Genomic DNA, 13,025 nt, shown 5'->3' with positions numbered 1-13,025 from the left:
AGTAGACGGACTCATGGAATGCTTTTCCCAAAACTCCAGCAAAAATCTGGGAATACAAGGCAGTGGAAACGTGACCCATCTACATGAAAGTTGAAAAACAGCATCAAAGACCAGGAAAGTGAAGATCTTGACAAACCTGACAGCGAAGGCTTCCGTTAAGGTTTTTAAGCCCACGTCACATCTTCCTTCAAGTACTAAGTCAAACTATGAACCTTGCCTGCAAAAAGAAAACAGCACTAGCAACAGCAGGTTACACTGGGACTTGGGACATTGGAGAGGCCCCCGGGAAGGGGGAGAGGCCTATGGTCAGCATCAGAGCAGGGCGGAGGAAAGCCAAACTATTCCTTTGGAGTTCAGAGAGTGGAGCACCCATGGTCTCCCTGGCCCAGAAAGGAATCTGACATCACCTCCTTTCCACTGCTGGGCTTCCAAACTCTGATCAATTATAAATCCAGCTCCCAATTACTTTAGAATCCCTATAGTGCACATAGAGGCCATTCAGCCCATTGAGTCCCCACCGACCCACCAAAGAGCATCTCACCCAGACTCACCCCATCGCTGAGATCACCACATTTACCATGGCTAATCTACCTAAACAGCACATTCCTTGACACTAAGGACAATTGTCCATGGCCAGTCTACCTAACCTGCACATCTTTGGACTGTGAGAGGAAATTGGAGCATCTGGGGGATACCCATGCAGACACAGGGAGAATGTGCAAACTCCAGACAGTTGCCAGAGGTTAAAATCAAACCCGGGTCCTTGGCATTGTGGGGCAGCAGTGCTAGCCACTGTGCTGCCCTTAAAATGTTCACGTGGTCACATAGTAATAAAGTATTGAGAAAACAACTTAGGCATACTGTCAAAGCTTTTCATCTTGGACATGTCAGGATTAAATTGCAAGAAAACCAAATCTGAAAAGGATGAACAATTTACAGAGGGACCTTGATTATCCGAATGACATGGGCGGGGAGTATTTTGTTCGGATACTCAAATGCCAGAAAACACAGTTTAGCCAAACTTTGGGACCTTGCGATCTTGTTCAGATAATCCAAAATTCAAATGATTGAATGCTGGATAATCGAGGTTCCTCTGTATACTTATAAGAAATCAGCACTGATTTAGTTTGCAAGTGGGCTCTGACTGATATTGTCGTGGGGAATGTACAGGGGAACATATAATCCTTTGTCTTTTGTTTAAGTTCATACAAATAAAGTTCATTCTTATTTATCAAAATTTTGTCATGGGGAATGTATCAATTCATCCCCAAGCTCCTATTTAATTGAAAAAAAATCCTAGATAAGTTCTTCTTCCTTGTTGAGAAGAGGACTCAGATTATAAATATATGCTGCTTCTAGTAAGTACATGTGAGTTACACTGTGAGCCCCTTAATCAGGTTGATAATATGATTCTTTGTACACTTTGGATTGTTCAGTAGGTGTTGTCCAATTGTGGAATCACATCTAATGTTGGACATTATGTTCTGAGATTTGCAAGCACAGGCTAGTTGATTACATTCTAAATGTTGGAACAGCCAAGAGGATGTGCTTTTGACATGGGCCAGTTTACCTGACAGCACTCCAGTATTGGTATTTGTGTAGCAAATTACTCCTTTGTGTGAGAGGCAGAAGGTATTAAAAATGTTCAGACACTTTCCTTCCAATGCCTTATGAGGAAGGCACTGCCATCTCTGTCTTAAATAGGTGACACCTTATTTTAACTCTTTGTTATAGACTCCCCCACAAAAGAAAAATCATTCTGATATTGAAATGGGTAGCTTGAGTGAGGATATTTCCCAGTTTGCTGGGCCTGACTCAGTAGAAAGGTCTTTTGCTAACTCAAAGTTTGTACACATTGGGGTGAGTAGAGTTGAGTCAGCCCCTCCCAGAAGTAGATCAGAGGCAACCACAGGCATGGCCATGTGTAGGATAATAGACCTACTTAACCCCAGTTGTTTAGGACGGCATGCCCTCATCTTTTGTACTACATCACCATACCCTCAATCACTCACATGCCACCTGCATGTCCTCATACAAACTCAAAGCCAATTCATATTTCCCCCTACCTGCTCAGTCCCTTTTAGTTCAAACATAAATTCAGTGCCGAATCTGGCTCCCAGTGCCCCCTTACAGCCTAATTCCAAATCAATACCAAATCACACCTTATTCCCCCCATTACATATGATACCTTGTACGTTCTTGAAAATTTACTTTTAGGATATGGGTATCTCTAGTTATTGCCCATCCCTATTTACCCAGTGGGCAGTTAATAGTCAACCATGTTACTGTTGGTCTGGAGTCACATGTTGACCAGACCAGGTAAGGATGACAGATTTCCTTCCCTGAAGGGCATTAGTGAATCCAAATGGGTTTTTCCAACAATTTGGTAATAGTTTCATCGTCACCACTCGACCCTTGATTCCCGATTCTTTATTGAATTCACATATCACCATCTGCTGTGGTAATGGGAAAGGGCAATAAATGCCGGCCTATTCAGAGATGCTCACATCCCATGACTGAATAAAAAAATAGAGCAGGTGCAGGCACGTTGGGCTGAATGGCCTCCTACTCCTCTGTAATAATCCAGCAATGTCACTGCGGGTGTTGTCAGAGAGAGGTTTCGAAGGGTCTGTCAATATGGGATGTTCATGGGCTGCAAGGCATTAATGTAGGTAATTTTGGAAAGGGGGGAATTCAAGAGTGTGGGAATAAAGGGACAACCATACAGTGTATTAATGACATCAGACATCTGCTACTTATATGTATTATTAAAATTTAATTTTAGAAACTACTGACTCTTAAGGTATTCATAGAATGTGTAACATGCCAGTCATTTGTTTTGAGTCACTTCCCAGGGTAGAGTGGTTTCTCAGCTGTTCTGAGCAGTTTGATAACTTTTTTTTTCCCGAGATAACCTGCATCTATAGCTAAAACACCAAGTACCCCTGCCCTAACTTCCAATGCCACATCCACCTTCTCAGATGTTCAGAGTCCCCAGGGCAATCCAGATCACCAGGACAATCCAGAGAGCGGCTTGAACCCAGTAATTCTGACTCAGGGATGGAAAAGGACCATTGAATCGTTCATGATTCTATCCTGGTCTGAGCACAGTACCAGATGTAAGACCCAGTTCTTAGACACCAGCAGTCAAATGTTGCCAGTCCTGAAAGAGTTAATCATTCACAAACTATTTTATTTTCAGATGGCTCACGCTGAATAATACAGTGACTGAAATAATTACAAGTGACAGCAATATGTTTTTGTAAGTAATGTTGTGAGGGATCAAATTTCAGATGAAATGGAGAATGCTAATGACAACTTGCAAAGGGAGTCGAGTCTGCTAGTACTGGGAGAGAATCGATGGGGATATGAATCCTAACTTCAAATCCTACTCCTGGACTGAGGTGCCGTGGGGAGACGGAGATCTAGGTAGCAAGTAATGGTCTTGTAGGAGGTGGCATAGGAGTGTAACACACACTACCCTTGCCTTATTGCCCAATGTATTCTTTTTAATCATCGCTGCTTACAAAAGGCAGTGGCTTGTTTGTCTGTAAACCAAATGCCATGAAAGTGATCTGTTAAATTAAGCCATGCGAGTTCAGTGTCTAAATATAACATAAGCAGCTGACTCGAAAGCCAATAAGGCCTTGCAGCAGCAGCAGCCTGTCGCCCTGTGTACAGTTGATGCCTTTCCTGAAATCACAAGCACTGTTTGTGTCAGGCCTGGGGACGGCTCTGGATTGTTAATGTTGTATTTGTATTTGTACAAGTAAGAATTGGGAATAATTCTGGAGTTGCTCCATCTATGAAATATCAATAAGAAGTGTTTGCTTACCAAATACAATGGTGTAACTAGGCTATGAAAATTCATTACTCATGGTCTCCGTCTATGACATTTGTCTTCCTTCAGTTTTCATTTATTTTTTCTAGATTTATCCTTTTACTAGTACCTAATCAGAACCTTTCTTTTATTTGAAGTGCAAAAGCAGTGAGGTGTCTTATCTGAGAAAAGAAAATGCTTGCTCGAATTTAGCATTAGGTGTTATCCAAATGCACATTGCTCTTAATTTGGAATATGACTAGAAAAAGATTGGAAATTCAATGCATCCCCTTTAAATCAATGACATTTAATCTTTTATAGTTTTTAATGGGTGAGCCTTCAACCCCAGAGATTGGATCTGAGAATTTAATTGAGGTCTGAGTTCTTATTGACAAGATTTTTTGAAAAAAAGTCTGTCAATGTTTGATTTGGAACAATGAATAGAGAGCTTGCTTCTGCAGAGTAGTTTCCACTACACACAAGGGAAAATAGTCCAGTAGAAATTAATTATTTTGGCAGCAATTCAATTCAATAGTATAGGCTTCTTAGTCAGTTTGCATCTCAGCTGAAGTCAGACCTGATACAATAATATAAATTTTACTGTGTTTCATTCTGTTTCTGTAAGGGAATGTATAAATTTAAACAAAAAAGAGTGGACAGCTTAACATATCTCATTTGAGCTATGAACTTATTTTTCTCTCATATATTTCCTGAGCTGCTTTGTATTCGTAGCATTTTATCTTCTTTTGCTAATATTGCAACTTTTTAAGAAATACATTTAACTTTTGATGTTCCTATTTTATTTATTGAATTCTTCCCATTTGGTGCTGAACCAAGGGATCCACAGCAATGAGCTGAAACTTAGCTAAGCCTCTCCTCCCACTCAACAGAGACCTTTGCTTTGAATTCTCCCATTGGTTAATCCATTGCTGGTCAGAGGGAAATAGACAGTCTGTACCCAACTATCTACCAATGTTGCTATACAACACCTAGTAGGTATTATCCAAGAATGGCTGCAGGGATAGCCTTGTTATCCAATCCTTCTCTGGCTCTCTTGGGCACAAACAGCCTTCTGTTAGATACCTTCACCTAGCAGGTGGCGAGAAACATTAATAAGCCTTTGTGATGAAAATCTCACTAGCATCTTTTACCATTTTTGTTGCAGAATTCATCTTCAATACTTTCACTAAAACAACAGTGCAATAATATTGATTAAGTGGTTCATGCAATGAGGAACACTTGAACAGTGTTGAATTTACAAATTTGGCATAAGTCGTACAAGCGATATTATTGTTGTGGCTCGGTTGATAAGACCATAAGACATAGGAGTGGAAGTAAGGCCATTCGGCCCATCGAGTCCACTCTGCCATTCAATCATGGCTGATGGGCATTTCAAACTCCGCTTATCCGCATTCTCCCCGTAGCCCTTAATTCCTTGTGACATCAAGAATTTATCAATCTCTGCCTTGAAGACATTTAGTGTCCCGGCCTCCACTGCACTCCGCGGCAATGAATTCCACAGGCCCACCACTCTCTGGCTGAAGAAATGTCTCCGCATTTCTGTTCTGAATTTACCCCCTCTAATTCTAAGGCTGTGTCCACGGGTCCTAGTCTCCTCGCCTAATGGAAACAATTTCCTAGCATCCACCCTCTCCAAGCCATGTATTATCTTGTAAGTTTCTATTAGATCTCCCCTTAATCTTCTAAACTCCAATGAATACAATCTCAGGATCCTCAGCCGTTCTTCGTATGTTAGACCTACCATTCCAGGGATCATCTGTGTGAATCTCCGCTGGACACGCTCCAGTGCCAGTATGTCCTTCCTGAGGTGTGGGGACCAAAACTGGACACAGTACTCCAAATGGGGCTTTATAAAGTCTCAGTAGCACAACGTGCTTTTATATTCCAACCCTCTTGAGGGTTCCAACCCTCTTGATCGCACTTTTGTCTGTGTACTAGAAGATTATAGTTCTCTCTGCATGCTTGGGTGAATTATAGAATCCCTACAGTGTGGAGGCAGGCCATTCAACCTATCAATCTACACCAACCCTCCAAAGAGCAGCCCACCCACACACACACCCCTCCCCACACACATCCCCCTACCATGTGCTTCTAACGCTGCATTTCCTATGGCAAATCCATCTCGCTTGCACATCCCTGGACACTGTGGGCAATTTTGCATGGCCAACTCACCTAACCTGTACATCATTGGACTATGGGAGGAAACTGGAGCACCCAGAGGAAACCCACACAGACACTGGGAGAATATGCAAACACCACACAGTCACCCGAACGTGGGATCAAACCTGGGTCACTGGTGCTGTGAGGCAGCAGTGCTAACCACTGAGCTAGAGTGTGATCTATAGCTGCCACACCAGTGCACTACTGAGGTGCTGCTGCACTTCTGGAGATTTATCTTTCAACGGGGATGTCAGAAGAAGGCATTGTCTGCTCTCTCAAGATGAATGTAAAAGGCCTGATGGCACGGCTTTGAAGAAGAGTGAAGGAATTCTTCACAATCTCCAGGTCAACACTTATTTATTCATTGATAGCATAAACGCAGATTATTTGGGTCATCATTTTACTGTTTGTTAGAGCTTGCTGCGGACAAATTAGGTGTCATATTTCCGAAAGCAGTGACTGCACTCCAATGGTACATCATCAGATACAAAGCACTTAAGGATTTCCTGAGGTTGCGATAGGTGCTGCAAAAGATTACGACTTTACTGTTTGTATCAAACAATACAGCAAAAAAATCTCAGTGCAGTGATAATTAGGCTTTTCTTTCCTTTAAGGTGCGAATACAGACTCGTGAGAATAGCTTTTGACTTTGGCAAGTAGGCAAGAACAGGAAAGAGTCAAGAGTGTGACGATGGAAAAAGCACAGCAGGTCAGGTGGCATCCAAGGTGCAGGAGAATTGATGTTTTGGATATAAGCCCTTCATCAGGAATGAAGCTTCAGGGTCGGGGGCTGAGAGAGAAATGGGGAGGGTGTGGGGCTTGGGGGAAGGTGGCTGAGAATGCAATAGATAGATGAATGTGGAGGAGAAGGTGATAGATCAGAGAGGAGGGGAGAGTGGATAGATGGGAAAGATGATGGACAGGTCAAGAGGGTGGTGCCAAGTTGGAGGCTTGGGACTGGAATAACGTTGGGGGAGGGGAAATGAAAAATTGGTGAAATCCACATTGATGCCATGTGGTTGCAGGGTCCCAAGACGGAAGATGAGACTTTCTTCCCCTGGGTTGGGTGGTTATGGTTTGGCAATGGAGGAGGCCCAGGACCTGCATGTTCTTGGTGGAGTGGGAGAGGGAGTTAAAATGATCAGCCATGAGGTGGGGGAGGGGTGGTTGGTTGGTGCAGGTGTCCCAGAGATGTTCTCTGAAACGATCTGCAGGTTGGCATCCGATGTATAGGAGACCATACCGGGTGCAACGGATTGAGTAGATGACATTTGTGCAGGAACAGGTAAATTTCTGTCGGATGTGGAAGGATTCTTTGGGGCCTTGGACAGAGGTGAGGGGGGAGGTGCGGCCATTGGATTTGCACTTCATGTGGTGGCGGGGGAGGATACCGGGAGTGGGATGAGGGCTGGTTGGGGGTGTGGATCTGGCGAGGGAGTCACGGAGGGAATGGTCTCTGTGGAATGCTGATAGATGTGGGGAGGGAAATATATCCCTGGTAGTGGGGTCTGTTTGTACACTAACACCTTTCACCCCAACCTCAAATTCACCTGGACCATCTTGGACACCTCCCTCCCCTTTCTGGACCTCTCCATCTCTAGTGACCAACTAACCACTGACATCTACTACAAACCCACGGACTCCCATAGCTATCTGGACAACACCTCCTCCCACCCTGCCTCCTGGAAAAATGCCATCTATTATTCCCAATTCCTCTGCCTCTGCTGCATCTGTTCCAAAACCTGTGCCCACACCTCCCCCCTCACCTCTGTCCAAGGCCCCAAAGGAGCCTTCCACATCCAACAGAAATGTACCTGCGCCTCCACAAATGTCATCTACTGTATCCGTTGCACCTGGTGTGGTGTCCTCTACATATGGGAGACAGGACACCGACTTGTGGATCGTTTCAATGGACATCTCTGGGACACCCGAGAGCACCAGCACTAACCACCCGCCCCCCCAATTCCTTTTCCCCGACCTGTGTTCTGAATGCTTCAACTCCCCCACCCGCTCCACCAAGGACATGCAGGTCCTAGGCCTCCTCCATCTCCAAACCCTAACCACCCAATGCCTGGAGGAAGAACGCTTCATCTTCCGCCTTGGGACCCTGCAACCATAGGGCATCAATGTGGATTTCACCAGTTTCTCATTCCACCACCCCCCCGCCACGTTATCCCAGTCCCAAGCTTCCCACTCGGCACTGTCCTCTTGACCTATCCACCACCTTTCCCATCGGTCCGTTCCACCCCCCTCTCTGACCTATCACCTTCTCTCCCACCTTCGTGTACCTACCACATTCCCAGCTACCTTCCCCCAAGCCTCACCTCCCTCCCATTTATCTCTCAGCCCTCTGGCTCACAAGCCTCATTCCTAATGAAGGGCTTATGCCTGAAACTCGATTTTCCTGTTCCTCGGATGCTGCCTGACCTGCTGTGCTTTCCAGCACCACCACAATGTCGACTCTGATCTTCAGCATCTGCAGACCTCACTTTCTCCGAGAACAGGAATCTAATTTCCACAGATCGCAATTGAAATAAGAACTTTTGAGCGGTTTTAAAGTGAACAACTTTTCTGTAAATCCCATTTTGCACAGTTTCACAAAGGTCAAACATTTGTCGAGTACTTTTAAAGTAACAGCTGTAGGTCAGAAAATTTATCTTTTGGATCCAGTCACTATCCCAGGGCCTCAGCAACAGAATGACCATCATTGTCTCAATCATCTATATGAAAATGGTAGAATCCATAGATTCCCTACAGTGTGGAAACAGGCCCTTCGGCTCAACAAGTCCACACCAACTCTCTGAAGATTAACCCACCCAGACCCATGTCCCTACCCTATTATCCTATATTTTCTTCTGACTAATGCACCTAGCCTACACATCCCTGAATACTGTGGGCAATTTAGCATGGCCAATTCATCTAACCTGCATATCGCAATATGTTAAAGCTTGTCATTACATTTCCCAAAAGCAAACTCAAAATAATTACTCATAGAAGTAATGCTATGGGATGCACATAACTCCTTTTCTTTTATAATCACAACATGGAAGATCAGAATGCTCAAATCCAGACAACAAACACATACTTTTTGGGGATTGTATATATAACATAGCATGGGACCAGTGGCACAGTGTGGAGTAATTCTGAAATCTTAATGTATTCCTTTGTGAATAATCTCATAGATGCATCAACTAGAGATGGATCATGCTATGGTCTGGAATGCAGCTGGGGTTATCTTGGATATTGATTCAGGTTTGTTTTTGTGTGATCAGTTGTTTACTATTATTCCTGGTTCATCAAAGACAAAGAATGTGCCACATAAATGCATCATGAACAGAATGTGGGGAGTAGGGGAGGTGTCGATTTTGTAACTGAGTTTTATTAGTCCAATCCCTACTTTCCTATGACACAAAATATTACACTTGAATTGTGATCACTTAGCATTTAAACACTCCGACTTCCAGCGAGCAACCATTGAATTGACTTGGTACTGATTTCATGATGATTTATAATGAAGACCTGCATCTTAATAAAGGAGATCTCCAACTTATCCAAAACAGTACAAAATCCCTTATTCTGGAAGGCCTGACCTAAACCCAGCACCCAATATTTTCACTGAGGTTTTGTGGCAGGGACTAGTTTTATGGCAGTACAGAGGCAGAATATTGCCTGTACATCCTTGGTTCATATTTAAAAGGAAAGCTGCCTTCCAGCCAATCCAGTTTTTGGTAAAGGGTTATCCAAAGTATGACTTGTGGGTGTTACACTTTTCAGGAGCAGATCTAAAAATGCAGGATCATTTAGTGAGGTGAAGTAGACTTTCAGATCGGCTCCTAGGACACCTTTGGGTGAGGGAAACTGTCATTGAGACAGTCTACATTACCTGTGCAATTGCTAAAAGTGAACACGAATGTGTGTAAAAGATACACAAACTAATTACGAACATACAGACAAAGGTAAGCCTTTAAGCCTGCTCCGCCATTCAATAAAATCCTAGGCAGGAGCTAAAATCAAATCAGCTATCTCCAAAAATCTTTCATCCCCTTAGAAATTGAGAATCTATCTAACTCAGCCTTAAAAATATTTAAAGTTACTGAAACCAAAAAAGAGAATGCTGGAGAATCTCAGCACATCTGGCAGCATCTGTAAGGAGAGAAAAGAGCTGATGTTTCGAGTCTAACTGACCCTTTGTCAAAGCTTTGTCAGCTCTTTTCTCTCCTTACAGATGCTGCCAGACCTGCTGAGATTTTCCAGCATTTTCTCTTTTGGTTTAAAGTTACTGAAACCACTGACTTTTGAAGAAGGGAATTTCAAAATATCACAACCCTCTGAGAGAAGTAAAGGCATGGTAGTTATTAAACTTTTTGGAATCGTGAAGCTGTCAAGGCAGTAAATGTCCCATCCTTTCAGCTTGAAAATAAAACTTTCAGTTTTCTAAAGGTTTGCTGTGAGGGCTCTCATTCTAGGATTTGGGGCTGCATGGCTTATTTTATAGAATCACTATGTGTGGAAGCAGGCCATTTGGCCCATTCCGTCCACAATGACTCTCCAAAGAGCATCCCTCCCTGATCCACCCTATACCCTGTCCCTGTAACCCTGCACTCCCCATGTTTAACCCACCTAGCTAACATCCCCAGACGCTATGGATAATTTAGTATGGCCAATCCACCTAACTTGCACATCTTTGGACTGTGGAAGAAAACCAGAGCACTCAGAGGAAAACCACACAAATGCAGGGAGAACATAGAAACTCTACACAGATAATGGCCCGAGGCTGGAACTGAAACTGGATCCCTGCCATTGTGAAGCAGCAGTGCTAACCATTGTACCACCATGCTGCCACCTACATATGTTGTTATCTCAATGGAGTCCTTTAACTTGATTGACAGTTCAAACAGTTTATAAAGTCTTTGATGTGGTGCATTGAATGTTCAGGGATTAAACAACTGAATTAACTTGTTTGTTTTCATAAAGGATTAAGCAATTGAAGGAATATAAATGTGGTGTTTTTTTTGTGTGAATGAGAGATTTTTTTAACAAATGAATTTTTAAATTGCATCTTAGCATGGATCCTGAGATCTGCCCATGTTGATTGTGGGTGCATTGGCATGGAGGGTGTCAGGGCAAAGGGTGGAGAAATTGGATGGCATTAGTTGATACTGCAATAAAATTTTTATTTATTTGTTCATGGAATGTGGATTCATTGGCTCGGCCGACTTCTGTTGCCTATCCCTAATTGCCCTGAGGCAGTTAAAGAGTCAAATACATTGCTTTGGATCTGGAGTCACAATTAGGGCAGACTAAGTATGGGCGACAGGTTTCCTTCTCAAATGGGCATTTATGATAGACTTTTGCTTCAAGACATTCAACGACTGTCATTCATTCATCTGCTAATTTTTAAATACAATTTTTAATTGAATTTAAGTTTAACCATCTCCCGCGGTGCGATTTGAACCCATGTTCCATGAACCTTAGCCAAGGATTCTGATTTACTTTTCCAGTGACATTACCCCATTGCCTACCCCAGAATAATGGCTAAAAAAGGTCATGAGCATGGGTAAGTTGGCATGGAGAGTATGTGGGACCACAGGGATGGGGGCATGATGTGGCATGAGCTAGCAACAATTGGTCATGGGGAGTATGTGGGACGTGAAGAATGTGGCCCTCTTGTTGTTTTCGTTTTATTTTGCAATAATGATAAAATTCCCAATCTGCAAGGCAGTTCTTTCATACATCCTGTCTCTGCAGCCGGCTGCTCCTGAAGCTGCCTCCAAAATGTCCCATGAGGCCCGTAGGCTCCTATTAACACTCGGCCGTCCGGGATGGAAATTAGGACATCCAGGGCACTTTCTCCTGAATCGGGTTAGCGGAGTGGGGAGTTTTCCTCACTTTCCACTCTCAACTCAATTCTGGCCTAAGCATGAATTCAGCCTCTCGAATGGGCACTTTACTGGCCTTGTATTATAGGAAGGACCTTCTCACACAAAAATAGAGGAAATCTGGAACCCTTCACCACACCTCTCTCTTCCACCACCACCCCAACAAATAGTTGTTGGCCAACTAAAACCATCAGAACTGAGATCATACATTTATTTAATAAAGGAATAAGAACCAAACTCAGAAGTGAAGTGGAGATATAGATTTCTGATTGAATGATGGGAAAGACTCAAGGGACTGAATGGCCTAGTTCCATTCCTACTTTCCTATTTCTTTCTTTTGCATTCAGTCGAACAGGGAAACACATGTTAAAAGCTGCAGATCTCTGAGGCTATTTTAATTGACTATAAGATCATAGCTGAAGGAGACCATTTGGCCCATCCAGTGTGATCTTGCCATTCAGTGAGATCACAGCTGATTTGGTAATCCTTATCTCCATTTTCCTAACTTTTCCACATGACCCTTGATCCCCTCACTGATTAACAATCTATCAATCTCACTCGTGAATGTACTTGAAGTTCCAATCTCAACAGCCCTCTGCAATAAAGAGTCCACAAATTCACTACCTGCTGACAGAAAATTGTACGATATAAAGTGACCACATGTAGGACAGGAGGTACTAATTTTGATGTAACCGTTCAGGCTCATTTAGCTCACCACAGACAGTAAATAGAAGCTAACTTCAATGTCTCTGAATTAGTGTATATAAAACTCATCTGCAGTTCCCACATCTAACGTTGGATAAGGAGAGAATTGGTCACAGATTTGATGATGTTTTTGCCTTTCCTTTATTCTTGAATGGGATGTGGGCATCACTGGCAGTTAGAAGGTTTGTTTTCCAAACCTAATTGCCTTTGAACTGAGTGGCTTCCTAAAGCCATTTCACAGGAAAAGCAAAGTTAGGTGGCTTTTTTAATTGGCACAGATTTAATGGACTGAAGAGCCTTTTTCTGTGCTGTAGACCTCTATGACATTGCCATGGAACTGGAGTCATATGTAAACTTAACCAGGGTAAGGAAGATGGATTTCCTTCTCTGAAGGGCATTAATGAACCAGATGGTCTTTTGATGGCAGTAGTTACCATTAG

The 13,025-nt window shown here is 43.1% G+C and overlaps 1 protein-coding gene across 5 annotated transcripts in view; it reads left to right on the top strand.

Moving 5' to 3' along the window:
- Positions 1–13,025, top strand: part of asb5b (ankyrin repeat and SOCS box containing 5b) — a 61,329-nt gene that overhangs the window by 23,809 nt on the left and 24,495 nt on the right. Inside the window, exons 1-2 of one of the 5 annotated variants that reach the window (XM_043704817.1) lie at positions 6,203–6,346; positions 9,184–9,253. The exons of 2 other annotated variants lie outside the window; for them this stretch is intronic. In XM_043704817.1, coding sequence (XP_043560752.1) covers positions 9,184–9,253 — 70 coding nt within the window. In that variant the 5' untranslated portion in view covers positions 6,203–6,346. Of the gene's footprint in view, positions 1–3,224; positions 3,430–6,202; positions 6,347–6,677; positions 6,711–9,183; positions 9,254–13,025 lie in introns of those variants that run through there. 2 more of the 5 variants (XM_043704798.1, XM_043704807.1) reach the window with 2 other exon arrangements.

Source organism: Chiloscyllium plagiosum, chromosome 2 (assembly GCF_004010195.1).
Source record: "Chiloscyllium plagiosum isolate BGI_BamShark_2017 chromosome 2, ASM401019v2, whole genome shotgun sequence".
Lineage (NCBI taxonomy): Eukaryota > Metazoa > Chordata > Chondrichthyes > Orectolobiformes > Hemiscylliidae > Chiloscyllium > Chiloscyllium plagiosum.
Note: the sequence above shows the minus strand (reverse complement) of the source record. Positions and strands in the feature narration are given on the sequence as shown.